At 45.9% G+C, this 27,147-nt stretch overlaps 1 protein-coding gene across 6 annotated transcripts in view; it reads right to left on the reverse strand.

Annotated features, from left to right (window-relative positions):
- The window catches only part of LOC124717382 (glycogen synthase kinase-3 beta), a 326,873-nt gene that overhangs the window by 84,118 nt on the left and 215,608 nt on the right, over positions 1 to 27,147 (reverse strand). The window contains exon 1 of one of the 6 annotated variants that reach the window (XM_047244233.1): positions 5,700 to 5,733. The exons of the other annotated variants lie outside the window; for them this stretch is intronic. Within the exon in view, the coding sequence (XP_047100189.1) occupies positions 5,700 to 5,718 (19 nt within the window). The 5' untranslated portion in view covers positions 5,719 to 5,733. Of the gene's footprint in view, positions 1 to 5,699; positions 5,734 to 27,147 lie in introns of those variants that run through there. 6 annotated transcript variants of the gene reach the window in all.

Here is a 27,147-nt window from a genome sequence, read left to right on the forward strand (position 1 = left end):
AGAGATTGTAACACGAGCAACGAAAGTAGAACAAAAGAAATGCTGATTCGAGGCGTTTTGCTTCGGAACGCTAGATCCGCAGCTGTATAGTACTGAACAAATTTGGTAAGTTTTTTTTATTTTGTCCGTCTCATTTGCATGTACGAGGGTTGCCCACAAAGTAATGCACCGCATTTTTTTCTCAGCCGAAAACAGTACTACGACTGCGAAAAGTTACGTATGTGTTATTTGAAGTCTCGTAAGTGAGTGCCCCAACTTCCGTCACTTCCGACAGATAGCGTACCTGCAAGACAGTTTCAAAATGGCGTCTATAGGTGATGCACGTTATATGCAGCTTGCTGTCATTCATTTCTCAATGTAGAGAAAGAACCTGGGAGGAATATTCAAAAACGCTTGCGCAAAGTCTGTGGAGCATCTGCTGTCGACAGAGATACAGTTAGTCGCTGGGCACGAAGGGTGAGGTCATCAGAAGTCGGTTCGGCGGAGGTCCACGATTTGCAGCGGTCGAGGAGACCATCCATGGCTGTCACACCTGACAAGTTGCAGCGACCTGATGTCATCTGCGAGGACACATTAAAGGATGCCATTCACGCAAGACAATTTGAGGACGACGAGGTGGTGATTCACACAGTGAAGCACTGCCTCCGCAACCAGGGCAAGGAAAGGTACCGACGGGGATACACGCACTTGTTTCGCGCTGGAGGAAGGCCATAGAAAGGGATAGACATTACGTGGAAAAATAGGATGTGTAGATAAAATACCATTCCTTCGTGTAATTCTGATTATGCTCAATAAAGAATAGTTGAAGAAAAAAAAATGCGATGCATTACTTTCTGAGCAACCCTCGTATATACAATTTCTGTTGCAGTGGTGACCGGTTTCTCAAGCCACACGCCTCGTACTGTGATCAACGAATGGTCTCATTGATAAGATAGTCTATGTGTGTACCGTTACATGCAATTGCTAGTATGTGTCTACTATTACGGTAGACACATAGGCTATCTCATCAATGAGAGTACTTGTTGCTCACAGTTCGAATTTCTGTGCAGAAGATATTCTTGCCTTTTGGCACCATATTGTATGACTAGTTACGGTTAATACCAGTGTGTGGTTTGGGAATGGGCGTGTCATACCGAAAGTGGTAACCACTGCAGCAAAAGCTCTTTTTTTCATCAAATAATATATAACTTCCACAAAGGTAGTGGAATGTAAACGAATTGAACCAAGGGATGTTGAGGAAATAAGATTCGGAAATGACTCACTGAAGGTAATACGCGAGTTTTACTATTTGCCCTGAAAAATAAGTCAGACAAACCAGCAAGAAAATAATTTCTGAAAAAGATGAAATTGTTGAAAACGCATAGAAATTAAATATTTTCAACATTTCGCGCTCCTGTCAGCAACTGTAAAATATTAATTCTAAATTAACAACAGCCTCAGTTGCAATGTTTACCTAGGTTTCAGTTGGGATAACCCAACCTTCTTCAAAATAAAAGGATTTGTCCGTAATGGACAAATCTTAGTTCCTTTTATTCTGAAGAAGGTTGGGTTATCCCAACTGCAACCTAGGTAAATCTAGGTAAACATTGCAACTGAGGCTGTTGTTAATTTAAAATTAGCATAGAAATTTACAGTGTTAGGAAATCCATCCTAGTGAAGTCATCAGAAGATCAAAACGAATTGGAAAATGGTTTACACAAGCTATCTACATGGTGTGGAAAGTAGCAATTCACTCCACACAATAAAAAGTGCGAGCATTAAAGAACATCCGATTTCGGTTACATGGTAAATTACAGAAATATAAAGGTTGGAGAGTCAACTGAACACCCACGTATTACAATTAAGAACGTCCTGAATTGGAACTATCAAATAGAAAATGTAGGTAAGACTAACCAAAGACTGCGTTTTATTGGCAGAAACTTAGTTCAATAAATCTAATAGAGAGACTGCCTCTACTACTACGGTAATTCGTCCTCTGCTGGAGTACTGCTGAGCGGTATGAGATCCTTACCAGACAGCACTGAAGGAGGATGTCGAAAAACGTTTAAGGCAACTCGTTTGTATTATGGCGGAGTAGAGGAAAGTGTGTCACGGATATGACAAGCGAGATGGGATGTCAATCATTGAAACAGTGGTGTTTTTCGTTGCAGCGAGATCTTGTCAGAAAATTTCAGTCACCAACTTTCCCCTCTGACTGAAAATGTTTTGTCGACTCCCACCTACTAATGGAGAAATGATCATCGTAAGACTTCCTACGCATTGTACAAAATATGAGTATTGTACTTGATAATAGCGTAAGGCCGAATTTGCGATAGCAATATAAGTTTGTACTGGCAAATTGCAGAAGTAAGATTCAAACAATAAGAGAAATCGGGGGTTCGCAGGGAAAAATATGTCGCTGTTCATTCCTCCCACGTTTTTCGAGATTAGAGCGGTCGAGAAATAGTCAAAGCCGCTGCATGGAACTCCTAAGAGTTGCAGAGCGGCCGGAACGCACCTACTGGCAGCGCCGAACAACTCTGTGTGAGCCCAGTTTCTGAGGTCGGGGCGCAGCCCGCCCTGCCCCATCGTCGCCAGGACGACAATGGAGCAGCGGCCTTTCTTCCAGTCAGTCCTCGCTCAGAATCGATTCCGCACCGCTCGTCACGCACCCGTATCGATCCTGCAGGTCTGTCACGAAATAAGCAGGCCGTACCTTTGCTGCCCACATTTATGGACGACTTTTCTGGCTGTTCGTTTTCTGACCAGCTGAAGTATACAGTGACACCAACTCCAAAGAACGCGAGATGCGAATATAAATGAAAACAGTTTAGTAAGGTCACTGATACGTATCATTTACAGGAGAGAGTACAATCTGACAGATGCCGACCACGAGGAAGATTTACGTCTACACACGTGTTCCGCAAGCCACTGTGCGGTACACAGAGGGTATCTTGTACCACTAGTAGTTATTTCCTCTGCTGTAGAGTAGGGGAGAAACGACTGCCTAAAACCCTCCGTATGAGCACTAATTTCTTTCATCTTCGTAGTCCTAACGCGAAATGTACAATGTACTTCTCTAAAATTCCGCAACATTGCCTCGCGACGAAATGGGCGTCGCCTTCCCAGTTGAGTTCCCGAAGCATATCGGTAATACCTGCGTGCTACCTACCTCAATGACCCTACTTGGCTGCAGTTACAGATTCCTGTGAAACAAATCCTTATACCTACAGTGCCTGTACGTCGAAACATCGCCGTATGTTAACGCTGCTACCCGTCTGGAAACCCGTTTTAGTGCAACACACCCGACTAAAACCCTGAACCTCTGCTTTCGAGGTCAGTGCTATTACGAACTAAGCTGCGCAGCTACAGCCATCCCACATATTCACTTCTGCCAGTACCTCTTCTCATTCTCAAACTTCACAGACGCTTAACGATGTGCTTCCAACCGTTCGGCCGGGTTGTTCTTTCCATTTTACAGAAGACCTAGAACACCATTTATCACTCACAGAGAAAACCTCACAGAACCTCTCCTGCATGTATCGGTGGACTATCGTGACGGAATGGCGAATTCACAGCCCAGGTAATGTTTCCAGAATGACTCTTTCACTCTGCAGCGGAGTGGGACCTGTACCCAAAGGCATAATGTTCTGAATGGCCAAACTTTGGGCCAATGTTTTGGATTAAATTCCGAATCTCTCTGCAATGTCTCATGCGATGAGGACATGTCTCTCACTGTTGTTGGTGACTGACTGTCAGATGGGAAAGTTAAGCGCAGTGGCCCACTCTGTGCTCTTCGTGGCTGGAGATTATATATATATATTTAACACGTTTTAAAATCGGACTAGGAAGTATTTCTCCTAGTCCCATACAGATTGCTAAGCCCATACAGGCAGTTCAGAAAATTAATGTTTGCAAATTTGTAAAAGCTACACTATGTGATCTAAAGTATCCGGACACCGGAAGGTTACTTGGTGGAACGGCAGCCCATTCTTCAGAGTGCTGCACTGAGGAAAGGTATCGATGTCGGTCGGCGAGGCCTGGCACGAAGTCGACGTTCCAAAACAATTCAAAGGTATTCTATAGGATTTACGTCAGGACTCTGTGCAGACCAGTGCATTACAGGGATGTTATTGTCGCGTAGCTACTCCGCCACAAGCCGTGCATTGTGAACAGGTGCTCGGTCTTGTTGAAAGAAGCAGTCATCATCGCCTAATTGCTCTTAACAGTGGGAAGCAAGAAGGTTACTAAAACATAACAAGGGGGTGCAAAGCCCCCTACATGAAAAACACGACCACACCATAATACTACAGCCTCCGAATTTTAATGTTGGCACCACACATGCTGCAGATGACGTTCACCGGGCATTCGCCATACCCACACCCTGCCATCAGATCGCCACACTGTGTACCGTGATTCGTCTCTCCACACAACGTTCTTCCACTGTTCAATCGTCCAATGTTTACGCTCCTTACTCCAAGCGAGGCTTCGTTTGGCATTTACCGGTGTGATGTGTGGCTTACGGGCAGCCGCTCGACCAGGAAATCAAGTTTTCTCACCTCCCGCCTAACTGTCATAGTACTTGCAGTGGATTCTGATGCAGTTTGGAATTCCTGTGTCATGGTCTGGTTAGACGTCTACCTATTACACATTACGACCCTCTTCAACTGCCGGCGGTCTCTGTCAGTCAACAGACTAGGTCGGCCTGTACACTTTTGTGCTGTACGTGTCCCTTCACGTTTCCACTTCACTATGACATAGGAAACAGTGGACTTAGGGATGTTTAGGAGAGTGAAAATCTCGCGCACAGACGTATGACACAAGTGACACCCAGTCACCTGACCACGTTCGAAGTCCGTGGGTTCCGAGGAGCGCCCCATTCTGCACTCTCACGATGTCTATTGAGTACTGAGGTCGGTGATATGGGGTGTCTGGCGGTAGGTGGCAGCACACTGCACCTAATAAGAAAAATGTATATTTTTGTGGGTGTCCGGATACTTTTAATCACAAAGTGTATGAAAATACTTATAAGATTTATAACGCAAACCCAGGGCGGCACGTAACAGATACCAGATGCATGAATTGTTCACCTTCTAAGTATCTATTTCATTTCTGCTATGAATCTCGCAAGTATTTTCATAGCTACTAAAAATTCAAAATCAGTAAGTTTCAGAACTGTCTGTATGAGATAAGGAATCTGTGTGGGGCTAGGATAAATTTTATACTTTTGGTTCCATTAAAAAACACGTAATACTAAAATTTTATTTTATTTGAGTGATTATTTTCTGCTTTTTAGTCTTGTGTGCGTTAAATCTCTCAATGGATGTTAGACATTTTGATGAGACTATAATATTACTATAGCGCCGTTGTGATTGTGATCTGACAAGGATCAGACTCACAAAACCGACAGAAATTGGACGATCGGTAAGCTGAATATGAGAGGACAACGAGAGGAAAATGGGCAACGAAGATGGCACGACAGAATGACAAAGCTCAAACGAGTAACCCTCGAGCGAAAATCTAAGTAGCGGAATCTGAGACCAAACGAACAGTGTGTGTGTGCGTGTGACGAGAACGATACGAGACGATAGCTGAAGGCAGGGCCGTGGAGCGGTTGGCTTTATCATGAAGCTGCGAGCACTAATTCTCCACCAGCGCTGCAGATGCTATACTAGTGATCGCAGTGCCGCCTAGCGGCAGCCATCAAATTCCGCACATACCGCCTGTAACGAATTCCATCCCCGCGCAACACAATGGTCCTGCAATGCACCCGACACGTCAGGCGTTAGAAATACGTTCCACGACCACTCCTGTGAGTAAGACAAACAAGAAAGCGAGTTAATACTGCACAGTTATTCAGTTCTAAGTTATGTTTTTAAGTCTGTATCTCACTGGGAAGTTAGTTTAAAATCAATTGCAAAATTTTACCGAATATGTAGCGCCCTAATAAAAAACGAGTTAAAAAAACCACAGCACACTAATAAACTCGTCTGTCACGTATGTGAAACATTCAAGGCAACAGTCAATGTCGACGAAGGAACGCTGCCCAGTGAGGTGTAAATGAAGGCAGCCTTTCCGAATGAAGCAGAAAGAAATACCGCTTCATCCCCATAGAGCACTTACCGTGGGCGGAAGCGCGTTGAGGTATTTTTAGCGTGGACAGGCGATCGCGCGATTTCAACACGCTGCCGTGCGTTCCACTTGCGGGATTATAAGGCCAGCCGCGCTGCTATTAATATATGCGATGGCCAATATAAAGCGGCCGGATGGTACTATGGGATCTCGCCAAAGTTACAGTAACTGCCGCCCAAACTAACCAACGGGAGTTTCCATAAGTTAACGATTAAAAGAAGTTCTTTAAACCAGTCGTCATCGCTCGAGAAATACTTTGCAAAGCGCGGCATCAAACCTTTTGTAATACTTTATGATACTGAAAAACACACACACACACACACAGCGGGGTCCAGGTGAACTTAAAAAGTCCCTCTCCAACGACGTGGTCGTCGACGGGCAAAGGGAAACCTCCGTCCACCAACTTAGCAGGCACTTTCTGTGGTCATTACATCCAAGATGCTTATCTGTACCTTGGTGAGCTCATTTGGCACGCATTAAAGTGCAATAAAAGTATTTTGAAGAAAAAGGGAAGGAAACGCTATCCGTCACTTGGATTGTGGCCATCGAAAGTAAAATATTTACTTACAGTCCTCCTTCCTACCTCTGCTCCTCCTCGTTCATTGTTCCACTATCGATTCATTCTTGTTCTTTCGTTCGGTACCGGTTCATTATTGTTCCTTCTTCCAGTAACGGTTCCTTCCTCTGTTATCGGTTCCTTCTTAAATAATTCTCTCTCTCTCTCTATCTCTCTCTCTCTCTCTCTCTCTCTCTCTCTCTCTCTCGTTTGTTCCATGTGACACACATTTATTAGGAAAGTGAAGGATCCTTGTTTTAGTTTTGTGGAACACAGCCACTATAGCTCTGTTTCCCTTTTTCTTCAAAATACTTTTATTGCACTTTAATGCGCGTCAAATGAGCTCACCAAGATACAGATAAGCATCTCGGATGTAACGACTACGGAAAGTGCCTTATAAGTTGATAGATGTAGGTTTCCCTTTGCCCGTAGGTAACATCGCGTCGACGACAACTTCTTTGGAGAGGAACTTTTTAACTTCACCTGGACCCCGCTGTGTATATGTTTAAGGGTCCTTGCTTTGCACAGTTTGTGGTCTAGTGCTTAGCGCTGCTGTCTCTAGACTGCAGCGTCCCATGTTCGATCCCCATCGAAGTGTGAGATTTTCTTCACTCGGAGACGGGGTTTTTGTGTTGTCCTTATCAGTTCATCTCGGCTTCATTCCAAAGACAAGCAAGTTGCCTTAATGACGTCAAATTGAAAGACTTGCACCAGGCGGCCGAATTACAAACGGGATCTCTCGACAAATACACTGCCATACGATCTTGTCATTTCAAGGATATTGACTGATGCGACCTCAAGCAATTTAGAAACAGTGTGGTAAAACATCGCTAAATAACCGGAAGTTAACAGACAAATCCAGGCAAGTGTTTTGGATTTCACGACGGTGAACTGACGTTAAACGCTAATCACCCTTTCTTCATAATTTAGACACTTCTCCCGGCTTTCGTACAATAAACAACAGCGTTGCTTGGGTTTGTATTCCAATCCTGTTAGTGATGTCCATCACTTCCTATCTCTCTCTGTCAACCTCCTCCTTCCCCCTCTCCCAGTCATCTCATCCTCTTTCCTTCCCCTGTCAATTTGCCCCTTTCCCTCTCTCTCTACACCGCCACCTCTCCCTATCTGGCCCATCTCCTCTTCCTACCTTCTTTCTCCAACTTATTACCCCTACCCCAATAGTAGACTGGTGGTTCTTATCCGCACACTATTTCTTTCCAGATATGTCTACCAAGTTTGGTTGAATTCGGTACAGCGGTTTACAAGGAGCTGTTTACCCGCGGCTTTGCCACAATACGCACGTGTGACATTTTTCACATATACCCGGCATATTCTACACATATTCCATCTGTATCTGTTGCGAATTTCGCCCTACAGTTTAATTTTCACGCAGCCCAACCTTTACGTCGTCATATCTTTTTAACATGTGTCGTACCAAAGATACAACTTTGCAGGGACATTCAGTGGTATATTTGGGTACTGTCTGCGAAATTTGTTACGAATAGTGCCAGTAGAATAAACGTAATAAATTAAAGCGCCATGCATGATGCGGCATCTTTCCATGCATCTCAGTGTTTATGACGTCATATATCTATGTACCATACAACGATGTATTTGTGTTGGTGCATTTAGTGGTATATGTGGATACTGTCTGCGAAATATGTTGCAAAAAAGCAATAAATTTAAATGTCATGCATGATGCAGCAATTTTTCACGCATCTCATTGTTTATGGCGTAATATCTCTTGAAGTATTGTAGATAGGTGATTCTTACCCCCATTGCAATTGCTGCGTGACAATAAGGGGTGTGTGTACTAAATGTGGTTGAAATCGGTCTAGTGGTTTAGTACTCGCATAAATATATCCCTTTTTATAAGAAGTATGGATACTAGCCTATATGGAGAGGTGAATAACCTTCCCAGATATCTCTGACGCTTTGTCCTACTGTATTTGCACGAATTCGTCGAAGCGGTCATGTCTCACCTGCATAGCCAGCATAACGTGTACCAACGGTAGCCGCACAGATTTTGAAGCCTTAACCATGTAACTCTGAGCAACAACCTATTTGAACATTTTTTTCAGATTCTGTCCATTTCTTTTCCTTGTAAACACGTTCTGCCTTAAATTGACTTAGTTTCGGAGATAAATTCGAAATAATATTTTTGTCGTCGAATTTATCAGCCTGAGGGAAGGCTTCTTGATTCGGCCTAACACGCAGTTTCACATCCGTTTTCTAAAATACGTGAAGTGTATATACCTCGGAGAAGAGGACGACCGAGACGTCATCTGTATACGACTTCTGTTACTGTCGCCAACTCAAATTTTCATTTTTATTCGAGCCCCAATCGCAACGTCACAAAAGGTAATGAGAAATCCAGTATCTGGTCTCTGACGCCTGTTGTGTTACGGCGGCATTGTGGATGCTGCTATTGTTATAAAGAAACGGTTACTGAGAAGATATTGACAGCCTGGAGTTACAATTTCCAGTAGACACGATCTGCTGTGGAAATCAGTATTAGTACCGTGTTACATAAGACGAACGGACGATTGAACAACCATCTACGACACAGCAACACAGTATACTTTGGTGTGAATTGGCTCGTCAACTAGTAGACCCCTAGGAAAGATTGTTTGTCCACTGGCCAGATTGTGCAGTAGGAATTACACACAGCTATTTAATCGACCGTTCGCTCCGACCGAAGCACTACAACGAAGTGCTGATTAAATTAAATGTATACAGAGGGAACTGGATATGTTACTTATAAATAGAGCGAGGAATTTGGCGGGGGGGGGGGGGGGGCAGATCAAGGAACTTTTATTAAAATTTTTGGATTCTTGTCCCGTTAAATCTGGATACTGGTTTTTACTGTCATTTAAGTACGACCAACCATAGTGGTGTCGATATGTATGCAGTGGTGTTACTTTCACGGTTTAGTACTTCCGATTTTGTGAAGCGGTAAGAATCGTAGTTTGGAGAATTTGTAACTGAACTTTACACCGTGCTATGTCACAAACTATTTCTGTACCTACAGCCATGCTTTGTTAGCCACAGAAGTGCATGGTGGGGTGTACTTCCCAATGTATCACGCACTGGATTTTGTCTTTCCATTCGTGTGTGAAGCGCGTAGGATGTGTGCTTAAATGCCTCTGTGAGCACTGTCATTATTCTGCTCTCCACGATCACAACGGAAGCGATATGGAGGGGATCACTGTATATATTCCTGGATTCCTCACTTAATAGTAGCTCTTCAAACTTTGTACGTCTGCCTTTGGCGGTATAGTTGGCGTCTATCTACCATAACTTGCCGTGACGCTCTCCCATTGTTGAAACAAACCAATGACTATTCGTGCTGCCCTTCCTTGCACATCGTCAGGACCCCCCTGCTTAACATATCTGATATATGTCCCACGCATAATATCAAAGTCGTCGTCTTTACAGAATGCATTTTCCAGTATCCTACCAATGAACCCAAGTCTGCCTCCTGCTTAACGTACGACAGGGTATGAAATTAATTGTACCCAGGTTTTTGTACGAGTTGAGTGATTCCAACTGTGACTCACTGTTACTTTAGTAATTGAATTTGTGTTTTGTGTTTAGCGAAGTGCACATTGTTTAACAATTTAAGTGAGATGGCAATCTTTGCACCATTATGAAATCAATCAGCAAAGTATTCAATTAGATTTTGACAAGATTTCAGACAGAACAATATAAAGCAGCGAAAAAATTTTCCTATCGGATCACAAAAAAAGGTGAAAACGCTCCTGTTTATTTTGGTGTGTGAACATATTCGCGCTCTTTTTAGCATGCAACTCATCTCTCACTCCCACAAGCTTCCCTAAGTGTAACTCGCTCGCACTCACCAATCCATCGCTGTGAAGTCGCTCATACCCATTCACTCCCACTTGTCCATGCTCTCACTCATTCAACCCAAATCTACCATTATCTCTCTGTGTCTCTCTAAGTGTCACAGTGTCCTTTGGACCGCTTAATATTAGTGCTTCCTCTCATCGTCACTTCTCTCAATGCTACTATCTCATTCATTCCTTCCCTCTGCTGCTGTCTCTTCTCACTGTCACTATATCATCCACCACTGGCTCTCACCCACTTCTACTTTCTCTGACTATCTCTCCCACCTACACTGTCTCCTTCACTCTTTTCCTAGCACTGTCCTGTAACTATCAACTGCGCTCCACTGCCACCGTGTCCCTCTGTTTCTCTAACACTACCACTGTCTCCTTCTATACGACAACCACTGCCAACAATCTTGCAGTATTTATTACTTTTCCGTCCCTTTTCCCACTGCCAGTGCCTTCTCTCTCAGCATAAAAAAGCGCTAATATGTTCGCATGGCGAAATCTGTGGGAAAATTTTTTTACTGGTGCTGAAGAAGGTAGAATGAGGCAGCTGGCACCCCACTTTTCAGTCAGTCTCTTAAAAAAGAGGAGCAAATTAGCCTTTTTTGAGCTCCGATAGTTATTTCTCCACTGGTCCCTCTTTTTCCTGTAACAGCAGGGCATATCACTCACATGGAAAGAACTTTATGGGTCATTAAAATTTTGATAGTTTGCTTATGTGAAATTGAAATAATGCAGAACTAATTTTACACCTCAGACCCGCTTTTATGTGCACAAATATGTTGCATGTGCTTCAGTACAACAACAACAACAACAACAACATGGGGTTCTATGAGACCTCCCGATGTTAACGGCGACACTGTACAGCATATTTCTCCGTGCTGCAGCACTTTATAAACTGTATTTTCGTCTAACACCGGATCTTACGTATTTTACATATACAAGTAGGGTAACTTTGAACCTCCGTATCTCGGAATCGGATAATCATATCGCGAAAATTTCAACGTTATTCTAGATCGGGATTTTAGGAAGAAGTTGGAAAAATGCATGGCCATCTTGGAATGCGCGGCTCGGTTTTGGTACACAAAAACCATGTTTTTTTTGTTTTCTCCGGAACCGCCCATCAACTGAATGGTTCTCCACAAGCCCTTAAGACTCACCATAGACCACATCTAATGGAAGCAGAACCAACCGATTTGCTCCATTTGCCTAAGCAGCAGGAAGTTTGTAATATTGACCCTGTACTGTAGGTTAGTGATAGTACGACAATCCTTCAGTTGGGTATACAAATGATCCCCAGCGCAAGGGAAATCCGAAACACATGACCCTACCTTCCATTCACCTCTGGAACCCGAGCTATGAGCTGCGGGTGAGCCCCGTTTTTAAGCGCGGCGTTTTGGAACATACAGTATTAGTTAGCGCATCCTGTATTATCTGCTAAATCTGAGGTTAGTAGTACAGTTGCCTGCCAGGTGATTTCAAAACAATTGGAACAGAAAGGGTCCTAACACATTTCCCTGGAGCACGCCTGGAGACTGTGTTTAATAATTTCATAATGTCGAAATTGCAATAATAGCACGTATTACAATTCCGACAGCAATTAGAGAATGACACCGTTCAAACGATGTATTGTAACACACACACACACACACACACACACACACACACACAGAGAGAGAGAGAGAGAGAGAGAGAGAGAGAGAGAGAGAGAGAGAGAGAGAGAGAGCGGGGGGGGGGAGGGAGGGAGGGAGGGAGGGAGGGAGGGGGAGGAGGAGGAGATGCTCCGAGATATGCCGCATTACGAACCCAGTATTTAACGGTGTCCCATTGTGATCTGCAGTATCTCAATTAACCCCCCCCCCTTCCTACATGCCCTATTGGTTCACACGGTTTCCCCTAGCAGCAGGCCGGCCGCATTGGTAGGGGATTATTTCGCGCGCCAACTCCGCAGGTTGGCCAGCTCGGGGCTTCCCCGGACAGCCACAATCACAGACGGGGCTTCTTTTATATAAGGTCGCCACCCGCTGCAGGCCTGCATTCCTGTCACTCCTACAGTCCACGCTTCATACTTCGTGTTTCGTAGACAATTTCACCAAACAGCTTGTCCAACCTTCCACGTAATGCGCGACTAGAAGAGGAAACCGTGAGTGTGGGAGTTGTCAGTGGTACACAAGGTACTTTCCACTACACACCATTAAAGTGATGTACAAAGTACAGGCGCGTTTTTACAGCAAGTACCGTTTTAAAATAAAATTAAAAACACAACTAACATTGCAACAATCTTACTTTTTATATGAAAGTTTGGACCTTAATCCACTTTTCAACCACTTATGTTAAGGCATTTATCGTACTGTACCACGAACTTCTGAAATACATCCTCATATACCTGACTCCTGATTTAAAAAACAGTCCGGCGGCCACGTTTCGACACCGTCGTCTTTCTCGTAGCGCTGATCGACGAGTTGCTTCTTTTAGTGGAAGAACAACAAATGAGTCACTAGGTGCTAAGTCAGGGCTATACAGAGGGGACAAAATTGTTCCCAACCACACGATGCGATGAGATACAGAGTGCGGTGAGCCATATGGGGACGGGCACTTCCTTGTAGCAAAACGGTCCCTTCACTAGGCATGACACGCGTTTTGTCTTAAATTTCACGGTTCAGTGTCTAAGATCTCATAACTGCCTGCACTGACTATGCTACCTCCAGGTACAAAATCGACATGGAAAACACCCTGCCCATTCCAAACCACAATGGTTTGCTGCAGCTAAAGGTTCTTGGTGCATGTTGAATGCCCCATAGCAAGGATTGTTGTTTGGATTCGGTGAAACGTCAGCAACCCATGTTTCGACACCAGACAAAGTTTAGCTTAAAAACCTATTCCCTTCGAAGCAGTACCTCTGGAGGAAACCCGATACATTGACTTAACGACTGGTTCTGTGAAACTCATTCGGCATTTTTGGAACCCAGCTGTGCCCAAATTCAGACACTGTACGCGTTCTGTCGCAGTTTCATACGAAAAAGTTCTTACAACATGAGGAAAGGTGTCAGATGATGAAATCGTCTAGCGTATTTCTGATTTTTTATCGATTTTTGCACCAGATCATCATCAATGACGGACGGTAGCCCATTTCGTTCCTCATCGTGTACATCTGTAAGGCCATCTTTAAATGCTTTATACTATTTTCCAACCATTCCAGCGCTCATAGTGTTTTCTCCACATTTCTTGCGTTATTTCACTGTCGGCAGCATTTTCAGTCGGCTGAGTCGTTGTAAACAAGTATAAATAATTACCTCAGTTTATATGTAATCCTATGTTCGTCGCAGGCGCCACTGGCTTCTAGCACTTCACATTTCGGCAGTGTGCTGTCACCATCAGGAACACATCTATTAAACAATACTGTTTTGCATGACTGTAGTACGTACCACTCGTACGATATTTATGCTGTTCGTGCAAGAAAGGATGAGCGACAGAGTTTTGTCGAGAAATTAATAGTGGCTTACAAATACAGCAATTTCACCTCTGAAACCACTGTTAATGCGAAAAACGTCTAGTTGCACTGTGGTTCGGAATGCATATTAAACTGTAGGGACTCCATTACAAGCTGGGTCATTCAGTTCAAAGGGCGAAGGAAGGTAACTGTATACCAACCACAATAGGACCATGCCTACTAGAGCACTCTGTTGTTCAAAAAACCTTCGAGATTATAGATTTCCCGACATAACTTCGCCACTTAGCCATACTGACACTCGACAAAACATCGTACCTGTGACGTAAGTAGTCACACAAAATGGCGTTTAACTGATAGGTGTGCAATAGCAGCATGATGGCGAAAGATGTCCGGCTAAAGTATATGTCACTGTTAAACCTGCCTGAGGTACCCCTTCGTATCTGTTCATAAAGTCTGTTCTTACGGATAGTAAATGGTATTTACCTTTAATTATAACTTTTGGGTCAGCTAAACCTATCTACGGCGTCGTCCCGTGGCGCACTGTCTATGTGCGAGGTCGCACATGCAAGAATAGAGAGACAACGAAACTTCGAGAATATTTTTTTGCACCTATATTTCTTTCTGGGATGTAGGTTGTGGTGATAAGACTGATCCGCAGCGTAGCCCACGGTATAGGTTAGGTTGGAAGGGGACAATACCTGGTGGTGAGTTCGCGAAGCCAACGAATGTGAATTTAATTCTTAGCTGTGACATACGGCTTTGTAGCTTTTTTTTTTTTTTTTTTTTTGGTAGGGTTTAAGGGCGCTCAACTGCTGAGGTCATTAGCGCCCAGTCACTGGTGTTAGAGCACATGGAATCTGCTAAAACTCAAGGGGATGGGGGGACATCAGAAGGACCTGACAAAGATGCAGATAAAATAAGTAAAAAGGTTAAATGTCTTTGGACAAGCCAGTTAAAGTTATAAAACGCAGAAGACGAGTAGCTGCTCGAGCGTCATCAGCTAAAACATCTGGTAAAGTAGATGGCAGGGACAGGATAACACGAAATTGACTAAAACGGGAACACGACAATAAAACATGGCGCACTGTTAATTCCTGACCACAAGGGCACTGCGGGGCTGGGTCACCGGAGAGCAGGTAGCGGTGGCTAAACCGGCAATGCCCAATCCGTAACCTGGTCAGAAGGACCTCCTCGCGCCGAGATGGTCGGGAGGATGTTGTCCAAGCAGTTGGGAGCGGTTTTACTGCCCGGAGCTTGTTTCCTTGGAGGGATGACCAAGCATCCCACCACAACGACACAAGCCTCTTACATACATCCCCACGAACGTCAGATGACGGGACACAATGGGAGGCTGGCCGAGGCAGGAGGACTGCAGCCTTGGCTGCAGCATCCGCAGCCTCATTCCCAGGCACTCCTACATGTCCGGGAACCCACAGAAAGCTGACAGAACCACCATTATCAGCGAAGGAATGGAGGGACTGCTGTATCCGTTGAATCAAGGGATGGACCGGATTGGGAGCTCCAAGGCTCTGAAGAGCACTGAGTGAGTCAGAGCAGAGTACATAAGATGAATGGCGGTGGCGGCGGGCATACTGAACGGCCTGATGGAGAGCAAAAAGCTCGGTCGTAAAGCTGGAACATTGGTCGAGGAGCCGGTATTTAAAGGTGGCGGCCCCGACGACAAAGGCACAGCCGACACCGTCGTCAGTTTTGGAGTCATCGGTGTAAATAAAGGTGTGACCGGCAAGTCGAGCACGAAGTTCGACAAACCGTGAGCAATACTCTGCAGCCGGAGTACCCTCCTTCGGGAGTGAGCTGAGGTCGAGATAAATAGGGACCGGAGCCTGGAGCCAAGGTGGTGTCGGGCTCTCACTCTCTCTGAAGGTGGTAGGGAGGGCAAAATCCAATTGTCGAAGCAGGCGACGGAAGCGGACTCCGGGGGGCAGCAGGGCAGACACATACAACCCGTACTGACGGTCGAGAGAATCGGCGAAGAAGGACTCGTAAGAGGGATGGTCGGGCATAGACAACAGCCGGCAGGCATACAGACACAGCAGTACGTCGCGCCGATAGGTCAATGGTAACTCGGCAGCTTCAGCATAAAGACTCTCGACAGGACTAGTGTAGAAGGCTCCGGTCGCAAGACGTATCCCGCGATGGTGGATGGAGTTGAACCGGCGTGAGAGGGATGGCCGAGCGGACGAGTAGACGAAGCTCCCATAATCCAGCTTTGATCGGACTATGGACCGATACAAGCGAAGCAGGACAGTGCGATCCGCTCCCCAAGATGAACCGCTAAGAACTCTGAGGACATTAAGGGAACGTGTACAACGGGCCACCAAATAAGAGACATGTGGAGACCAACACAGATTCCTGTCCAACGTGAGCCCTAGAAACTTAGTTGTGTCCACGAATGGGAGAACAATGGGACCGAGACGTAAGGATGGCGGAAGGAACGCTTTATATCGCCAAAAGTTGATACAGACCGTCTTCTCTTCAGAGAACCGGAAGCCATTTGCCACGCTCCATGAATATAGACTGTCTTGACAACGCTGAAGGCAGCGCTCCAGGAGGCATGTTCTCTGGACACTGCAGTAGATCGCAAAGTCATCGACAAAGAGAGAGCCTGAGACATTAGGTGGAATGCAATCCATAATTGGATTGATCGCGATGGCAAAAAGGGCTACACTCAAGACGGAGCCCTGAGGCACTCCGTTCTCCTGGAGGAAGACGTCGGACAATACGGAACCCACACGTACCCTAAACTTTCGTTCCGTTAAAAAGGAATCAATAAAAAGGGGCAGGCGACCGCGTAGGCCCCACCTGTGCATAGTGCGGAGGATACCTCCTCTCCAACAGGTATCATAAGCCTTCTCCAAGTCGAAGAACACGGCTACCGTTTGGCGCCTTCGCAAAAAGTTGTTCATGATGAATGTCGACAAGGTCACAAGGTGGTCAACAGCGGAGCGGCGGCGACGAAAGCCGCATTGGACATTAGTAAGTAGTCGTCGAGATTCAAGAATCCAGACTAACCGAGCATTAACCATGCGCTCCATCACCTTACAGACACAGCTTGTAAGAGAAATGGGGCGGTAACTAGAAGGAAGGTGTCTATCCTTCCCGGGTTTGGGTATAAGAACAACAACGGCGTCACGCCAACGCATGGGGACTTGACCTTCGGTCCAGACGCGATTGTAGGTACGAAGAAGGAAGCTTTTGCCCGCCGGAGAAAGGTGTGCCAGCATCTGAACGTGAATGGCCCCGGAGCAGAGGACCGGGACAGTGCAAGCGCACGTTCGAGTTCCCGCATAGTAAAGGGGCATTATAAGTTTCCAGATTCAGCGAGTGGAAGGAAGGTCGCCGAGCCTCTTCTGCCTCATTCCTGGGAAGGAAGGCAGGATGGTAATGGGCGGAGCTTGAAACCTCCGCGAAAAAGCGGCCAAAGGCGTTGGAGATAGCCACAGGATCAACAAGGACCTCATTACCTGAGGTCAGGCCAGGTACTGAGGAGTGGGCCTTAATGCCCGACAGCCGGCGCAGGCTACCCCAAACGACGGAAGAGGGAGTAAAACTGTTAAAGGAGCTGGTGAAAGAGGCCCAACAAGCATTTTTGCTGTCTTTGATGACTCTACGGCTTTGCGCTCGGAGTCGTTTGTATTCAATACAATTCGCCAACGTAGGATGGCGGCTAAAGGTGCGTAAAGCACGTCGTCGAGCACGGATAGCGTCCCTACAAGCCTCGTTCCACCAGGGGACGGAAACGCGACGTGAAGAAGAAGTAGTACGAGGAATGGAACGTTCGGCAGCATTGATGATAACAGCCGTGAGGTATTCGACCTGACTATCAGAACTGGGAAAATCGTGGTCCGGAAAGATCGCCAGGGAGGAGTAAAGTCCCCAGTCAGCTTTCAGTATGTTCCAGCTCGAAGGACGTGGGGATGGGGTGTGGTGCAGGAGACGAACGACACAGGGGAAGTGGTCGCTCGAATAGGTGTCAGAAAGGACATACCACTCGAACCGACGGGCAAGAGTGGTAGAACAGGTCGAGAGGTCCAAGTGGGAGTAGGTATGAGTAGAGTCCGAGAGGAAAGTCGGGGCGCCAGTATTGAGGCAGACAAGATTGAGATGGTTGAAGACGTCCGCCAAGAGTGAGCCTCTTGGACAGGATGCAGGAGAGCCCCAAAGGGGATGATGGGCATTGAAGTCGCCAAACAATAAGAATGGCGGGGGAAGCTGAACGATCAGGTGCATCATGTCAGCCCGACTAACAGCAGATGACGGTGGAGTGTAGATGGTACAAACTGAAAAAGTAAAAGCAGAAAAAGTAATGCGGACAGCTATTGCTTGGAGTGGGGTGGTCAATGGGATGGGATGGTAATAAACATCGTCCCGAACGAGCAACATGACCCCACCATGAGCTGGGATACCGTCCACAGGGGTGAGGTCATACCGCTCCGAGGCATAGTGGGTAAAGGCAATACGGTCAGTCGGGCGCAACTTGGTTTCCTGGACACCAAGGACGAGCGGACAGTGCAGGCGGAGGAGCAGTTGTAATTCCTCCCGATTAGATCGAATACCTCTTATGTTCCAATGAAACAACGCCATCGCTAGTCAAAAGGTTGGGGGAACGAGACTGGGGAAGAGCTGGTCACCTCGACGGCCGCGGAGGGCCAGGTTGCGAGAGAACTACGCTACAACCGACGGGAGGCGGATCCGGTTCCATCGACTCGTCGCCAGCTGCGGCCACTGTCCCTGGTTGTGTAGGACGGGCAGCATCATTTGCCGACGAAAGGCCGGCGGAGCGCCTGGCAGCAGAGCGTCCCGGCGAAACTGAGAACGGCCGGGAGCAGCGACTCACGGATGGAGCGTCAGACGAAACGCGCCGGGGTGGAGAGGGGGATAGAGACTTCTTCTTGGAGGCCTTCTTGGAAGGCCGAGGAGGCACAGGGATGGTGGGCTGGACCCGAAGGAGGTCCTCACACGCGGGGTCCGTTTTGGAACGCCGGACCTCGGAAGCTGGGGTCCGGAACGTTTCCCCGATGGACGCCTGAGAAGAGGATCGCTTCTCAGGTGGCGTGGGGGGAGGAGGAGGAAGGGTGGCCCCTGGGGCAGAGGAGGTGGGGGCCACGGGGGAGGAGGATTTGGAAGGGAGGGATTTGGGAGGCGGAGGCAGAGCCCCCTGATGGGCGGAGGAGGCGGAGGGGGGACAGGATAGGGGTGAGGATACCGCGGAAGGAGTGGACACAACTGAGGCAAACGAGGTGGTCAATGGCACGGGATGGAGGCGGTCGTACTTCTTCCGGGCCTCAGAGTAAGAGAGCCGATCCAAGGTTTTGATTTCTTGTATCTTCTTCTCCTTCTGATATGCGGGGCAGTCTGAGGATCTAGGCGAGTACGCCATGACAATTAACGCACCGGGGTGGTGGGGTGCATGTATGTTCCTCACGAAGAGGACGTCCACAATCGCCACAAAGGGGCTCAGCCCGATACCACCCACTCCGACCAGGGGCTCTCCCCACGGGCGCCACCCAGCCGCAGCAAGGGCCACCTGGCAGGATGACCATTGCCGGGAGTCCTGATGCCCCAAGGAGACGGGCATCTACTCCTTGGACGACGTGGGGAGGGTGCAGCTCAGGTATCGGCAGTACGATCCCTGTGTTGTCAGGGGGCTACAACCTAGAGGGTACATGACGACCCCACCACAACGGGCTGGCTACCGTGCTGGATTTCTGGCGCCATGGAAAGTCCATCATGATCGCTGGTGCACATGGAGACGCACTATGGGCGTAACTTGGACAACCCGTCAGGCGTTTAGGCCCAATTTGAGGAATAGTGGGTATGGTTACAACGCCGGTGCAATGCTGAGTGCCAAGGTCTTAGTGCACTTAGGACCAGTGGTACACCATGTAAGGTGTCCTTCCCCAAAAGGTTCGTACTTCTGTAGAATTTTGAAAAATGGAGGTCAAACCCCAAGGGGGACCATTACATGGAAGGCCGAAACGGTTGAAACTCCTTTTAGTCGCCTCTTACGACAGGCAGGAATACCTCGGGCCTATTCTTACCCCGGACCCGCAGGGGGCAAGGCTTTGTAGCATAGCCCAAGGCTTACATAGGATGAAAAGTGACTCCCTGGTTGGAAGTACAGGAAGCAGTATCGAACGCTTCACGTAACTGAGTGTCCTAGTATCTGTAGTCACAGGTGTCAGAAATGTGTCTTAATTACATCCTTTAACATTCGGGCGTCTCCTGGCGAAGACGCATCTGATAAGCTTTCTGTCAACGGAGACCTAAAAACAGACGTTTTATTTCTCCACAGACAGGGCGCTTTCTTCTATAGAGTGTGAACAGACATTCCTGTGGAAAGAAATAAACAGCCGAAAACTACTACGTAAACTAAAACAGAAAACTACCTAAAGAAAATGAAGCTGTTTACGCAAATAATGCTCACTTAAACTTGACACAGATTTGAGATGAGTTCAATGTGCTGAGAGAATTATATTAGTATACGAGACACCAAAGACAGAAGTATTTTCCTATTCGAGGGGTAAAATAAGTGACGATGGTAGAAGTATAGAGATTAGAAAAAGCAGACTGGCAATAGCAAGAAAAGCGTTTCAGAAAATGAGTAAATTTGTTAACATCTAATATACGTGTAGGTGCTAAATAAATTTCTGAAGGTACTTGCCTGGAGTGTAGCTCGTACGAAAGTGGAAAGTATGTGGCAAACAGTACAAACAAGAAGATAATAGAAACTTTTGGAACTTAACGTTACCAAACAATGCTGAAGATTAGATGGGTAGATCGAATAAGTAGTGAGGACGTATTACATAGAATCGAGGAAAAATAGGTGACATATTGATAGGGTGCCTCCTGAGGCGTTAAGGTATAGATAATTTTAGGCGACCAAGTTTTGAATACAGTAAACTAGTTCAAGTGCAGTAGTTACACGGAGATGAGGAGTCTTGTGCATGAGGGCTGCATCAATCCAGTCTTCAGACTGAGGACCACCACAACTACTGACACGCGCGCCCAAAAATTACGTGTCCTGATGAGCATTATCATTTTCCGAAACTTCTTTTTCGATAATGCGAAATAAAACGTTACGCCTTACGTGGTTCACCTTTTACGTACCTGGACAATTATCCAGGTGAAGCATTTCAACAAAAGGAAAGCACTGCCGAAGTGCTAGAACCAGTGCCGCTTCAACGAACCTAGGACTACGTATAAACTGAGCTATAATTGTGTTATCTCGAATGTGGAATAAAGAGAGAAAAGGTGAGTGAGACATGGTAGTGAATATATTTGACACTGTCACAATAGGGAAACGCGATCGGTAGCAGAGAATCAAATTTAAAATTATAAAAATTTTAAAAGCTCTCTATAAGCAGTTTTAAAAATTTCTGTATATTGTCTTTAGCATTTAACATCAAATTTTTTTTATTATTTTTTTTACAAAGTGATGACTAATTTCGATAGCTTAACTACTATCTTTAGATCAGTAGCAGTGTAAAACATCGTTGCATCGTCCATACCATTTTAAATCATCAGGTAAAATATGTTATGTCACAGATAGTGTTGTTATACATAACAGATTTGACCTAAAGATTTAAAATAATGTTCTGGACGATGCAACGGTACTGTACAATTCTGGTGATCTGGAAATGGTAGTCAAGCAATCGAAATCAGTCATCACTTTGAAATAATTTTTTGATGTTACATTCGATTCAAAGAAATGTTTTTTAATGCTTTGTAGTGTATTTTTATAATATTACATTTGATTATAGACATCAGAGCCGCTCGAATTGTGAAGGGTACAGGGCTTTTTATAAACAGGAACAGCTGCTTAAGTCAATGATCAATGCAGAGTAATGTTTGGAGCACAGATCTCAATGGGCGCCAAACGTGGATAACAGGGAAGACAAATGAAACAATGAAAAGCTTTTGAAATGTGGCGTTGCAGGATCTGATGGCTCGATCGAATAATGAATTAAGACATCCTGCAACGTGAAAAAATGTATAGTACACACCACAATCGAGACAATGTTAAGGCCTATTTTAAGGGCAGTGAATGGCATTTCTCCTCACTTCAGACTTGCAATATCTCTATTTGTATGTCCAGGTCGCTGTCAGTAAACATGAAAACAGATGACTAATATGGAAAAAGAGTGAGATCTCGCGCGCCTCCAGACGCCGTCAGATGCCAGCACTGACGCAACGTGGGGATTCGCCGGAACGTGACGTCACGCGCGCTGCTCGATACGGGCGGGCCGGCACCCGTGACGTCAGCGCATGAGAGCAGTGGGGCGCGGCCTTGGCGCAGCCACCCGAGGAGCGGCCTCTGCTGTATCGTGCAGTCCTTCAGAATACAGGGCTGACTGAGGACGACGGTGGCATATACCGAGTACTGGAGGAGGAGGAGGAGGAGGAGCACGTGCAGATGGGCAGCATGTACAGTGTACAGAGCTGGAAGGCGATCGTGGCAGGTACAGAGTGTAATGAACTGGGCTAGGAGATAGCGGCACGTACGTTGTATACAGGGCTGGGACACGAGTAGCTGGTGTTCACTAGAGAGCTGGAAGATGAAAGTGACCTATATTTGACCAGGGTAGAAGAGGAGGGTGGCACGTACAGCGTTGGGAAGATTGGATTGCACGAACAGTGTAAATAGTGGGAAAGAGTGGACGGCACGTACTGTGATATACACAGCTGGGACGAGAGGGCTGCATGTAGAATGCACAGTGTACAGGGCTAAGCGACGCCTCTGCTGTCAGAAGAAGGGGAAGGACCAGCCATCATACTACTTGGCCTCAGACTAGCACATCTTTACGGATCAACTGGTACTTGCCTGTATCCTTGATACAAGGGTTGTGTTAACTCCACACGTTCGAGACTGGTGTGACACGTAATCATCATAGTTGGATACACCGCTCCTTCGATATTCTGTGCCACTCCCTGTAGAAAGATGACGGTATACGGAAGAGGACTTTGTTTTGACTGGCGTGTTGCAGTCTTCCCAGAGTTCATATCTAGGAAAACTTAGTCTACTTATTCACTTGCATCTATCTTTGCACAATATCGTTGACTAAGAGTCCAATAACGATCATCTGAGTATGTGACTGGCTCGATAAATATTCGACTAACAATACCTTACGCTACATTGGGCGGCGAATGATCCACATAAATGAATGTAACGTCGGGTATGCCAAAAAGAGATCTCGCGCGCCTCCAGACGCCGTCAGATGGCAGCACTGGGACTTCAGATGGTCGCAACGCACACAAACGATGTATCAAATACGATCAGCAGCATTATTACATTGTTGTGCTGTTGTCTACAGGCAAGTACCACCGCCGGAGGATCGGAAGGCAGCTCTCTCCTTTTACGTGTGGGTAAAGGCAAGATAATGTCCACACCAATGGGGAAGAACGCCTCAGTCGCAGTCAACTGTTGACTTAACGCACTGGCCCAGTACTGGTGCCACCTCTGTCAGTCAGTCTTTGAACTGTCTGGTTTCGGGCACCCTTCACCTGCCGCTTGGCTGTGGGCGGACACCGTCAGACGTTTATTGTTCCGTGTGGGTAAGCTGAGCCCCAAGCGTCACTGGCGAAAAGAAATATCTCGCGTGGCTGACTTGTGTATAGGCGCCATTTGCATCCAAACAGGCCCGCAAAGAGCCACCACCTTCCTTTGTAGTCGACTCGGGCCAAAGGCTGCGTTTGAGATGCGGCGTTACCAGACTGACAGACTGCGAATCAGATCCCACGCTACTCTATGGGATACAAACACAATCAGCGAACGAGAGAAATAAGAGCAGTAGAGAATTTCGTGAAAGGGACGATTCTACACCAAGGAAAACCTTAACAGCAGCACGGTTTGAATGCCAGTATGTACTACGTGTGTAATTAGAAAAACTATGAAGCTTAAGGAAAAAAAGATTTCAGTACTGAAGTGAAAAAAATCACGTTCACAGTAAAACACTCACTAGCATCGGTGGTAATCCCACACGTCTTGTTGTTAGACGAAGTAATGAGGGCTACTGACGGGGGATCTCGACCTGATAGCATATTTGTAGACGTTTGATAACAATGTCAACAGCCTTTGCGAAATTTTTAAATGAAATCATTTCTACTTTTAGCTGTTAAAGTATCAGTTTTTAACAAGCTGTCATTTTCAAGCATTCAGTAATATAAAGCTGTGCCATGCTGTGTAAGAGCATTTGCATGAAGTGGTGTAAATTTATCAGCTGCTCCACAGACCATATACGTCGTACAGCTGGTAAAATAACGATGTAGACAATGAAGTTTAAATTCCGTGTAACAGGCATGGTAAGTGGATCACAACAGCTTTTGTGACGGAGATCGTACGAAAAGTTAAAAAGGCAGCTCATTTTTTTAGTATCGTCAAATAGGGAAGAGAGTGTCACGATACTGTAAGCGAGTTCGGGTGGGCAATCATTAAAACAAAGGCGTTTTTTCGTTCAGGCGAGATTTTTTCACAGAATTTAAGTCACCAACTGTCTTCTCTGAATGCGAAAATATTTTGCTGCCTAGCATCTACACACGGGGAAATGCCCATTATAAAGAAGGACAGAAACCACAGCACGCAAAGTCTTTGGTGTTTGTTCATCCGATGTGCTAGTCCAACGTGTTGGTTAAACCGATAAACTGATAGTCGAAGTAACCCCATAGACAGGAGTTGAAGGCGGCATGGAATACGACTTGGTGTTTAGTAGCATGCTGCAGTTCGTCTTCCCAACGATCGTGTGTTGATCAGTAGTCCACAACGAAACAGTGTGTTTAACACGAGAGGTATTTCCTGAATATGCTCTATGATCCACCAACAGACGGACGTCCGCGGTAGTTGTCTGTAATTCTGCACATCCATAAACTGAGTGACCCCTGCAACCGCGCGGATGGATAATACTCCCAACATCTTTGCCACCAATTTGTTCCAAAATGGAAGAGTAGTTACCTGACCTCTTACATAAGTTATTCTCACACTCTGAAACCTTTCGAAATCTTTCGTGGGATACAGGGCGTCACCTCCCCTTGCTAGTAAAGCAACGAAGACATTCCTTGACGGGCAGTACTGCTTGATCAGCTGAAAATAATTTCCTCGATGAATTTATTACAAGGATGAAGACCCAGAAGGCGGCCTCCAAAGTCCTCTTCCACGACATCAAACATTCTCCTGCTTCGATGGAGTCGAGCTCCGTCTTGCATGAACCACATCTTGTCGAAATCGGGGTCACTTTGGATAATGGGGACGAAATCATCTTCCAATACATTCACGTACCTCTCGGTGGTCACCATGCACCGATTATTCCGTGACTGGACACTGCACACCACAGAGTCACCCATTGAGGCTGAAGAGTCTACTCGATCGCCAAATGCGGATTCTCAGACTCCCAAATGCGCCAGTTTTGCTTATTGACGAACCCATCCAACTGAAAGTGGGCTTCGCCGCTAAACCAAACCATCCATGTACATACTAATTCCCATCAAACTCCGCGGCCAACCGTGCAGTTTGAACGTCCTAACGTAAACCTTCAGAAGTTCTGACGATTTTATTTCATATAGTTCAACAATTGTCACCCTGTACATCAACTTTAATTTGTTCACCGTTATGAAGTTTTTGTCTCCCACTATAATTTTTACGACGCATATTTCCCTCCTTTATCAGATCACATATTTCTTGATTCCCTTAACTTACAGATATACTCTCCACATTCGATTCAGTCTCTTTGATTAGTTACCCATCTAATGTATATATTTCTGCGTTTCGGGATTTTTTCTGAAACCAATTTCAAAAGCTCATACTCTCTTGTATGAACTGTTTATCGTACACGTTTCGTTTCTGCATAAGGGAACAGGTCAGACATATACTACCATCATAAAGTAATTCCCAACAAACATTTATATTCGATATTAACAAATACCTCGTTTTCAGAAATGTTTTTCGTGCTGTGGCCGTCTGCGTTTATATTCTCTCTACTTCGTCCATCGCCCGTTATTCTTCCACTCAAACAGCAAATCTCGTCTACTACTTTTAATGTCTTTTTTCCTACTCTAAGTTCCTCGTCTGCATCCTGTTACCCTTGATTTACGTTTGTTAATGGTTCTCTTCTAATCCTTCCAAGAGATCCATTCTGTTCAAGGGCTATTCCTAGCCGTCTGCAATCTGACAGAACTGTGTCATCGACAAACGTCAAAGTTTTTATTTATTCACACTGAGCTGTTTATACTGCCTGCCCAGTACACAGATTGAATGACGTCAGGGATAGACAGCAGCCCTGACTTACTCCCATCTCACTACTGGTTCCCTTTCATGTCCTTCGACATGAAAATTCAGACAATTGCGGAGATAAAATACGGAGAGTGGATGATTATTTACAAGTTGTACACAAACCAAAGAGTATCTTGCAGTCAACACAGTGAAATGCTTTCTGTAAGTAACGTCTCTGGATAACGTCTTAAGTTGCATGAAGCTTTCCGCGGATGATACAGAGAAGCCAGTACGCTAGAAAATTGTATCACTATGCAGGAATACCTGCAGAGGTTCGACGGTAGGTGCAGGGATTGACAACCGACTCAACGTACATGCAAAGCACTGCGACTAAACAGGCATAAGTAAATTTTATTTACACGACCGCAGATCACTGGAAGCAGTGACACCCACAGAGTATCTAGGAGTATGAGTACTGAGCGAAGTAAAATGGAACAAGCATGTAAAAGAAATCGCAAGTAACGCGGAGACAAAGATTCATCGGAAGAGTCCTCAGGGATTTTCGTCCACCCACAACGGAAGTATCTAACCAAATACTCGTTTGACCAATACATAAATATTGCTTGTTAGTATGTGATCCGCGACACATAGGATTCATAGAAGAAATAGAAAAAAAATGCAAAGGTTCATTTAGTACGCGCGAGAGCGTGGCGGAGATGAGCGACCAACTGCAGTGGCAGACGCTGCATGAGATGCGTCACTGCGTGGTTTACTTTTGAAGTGCCGACAGCGCACGTTTCCTGGAAGAGTCAATCAGTATGTTGCTTCTTCGCAAGCACACCTCGCAAAAAGGTAAAATTGGAGAGATTCTAGTTCACACGCAGGCTTTGCAACAAGCGTTCTTGCCGCGAGCTATTCGCAACTGGAACAGAAAACGGGGAATTGACAGCGG

The sequence above is a fragment of the Schistocerca piceifrons genome, chromosome 9, assembly GCF_021461385.2.
Source record: "Schistocerca piceifrons isolate TAMUIC-IGC-003096 chromosome 9, iqSchPice1.1, whole genome shotgun sequence".
Lineage (NCBI taxonomy): Eukaryota > Metazoa > Arthropoda > Insecta > Orthoptera > Acrididae > Schistocerca > Schistocerca piceifrons.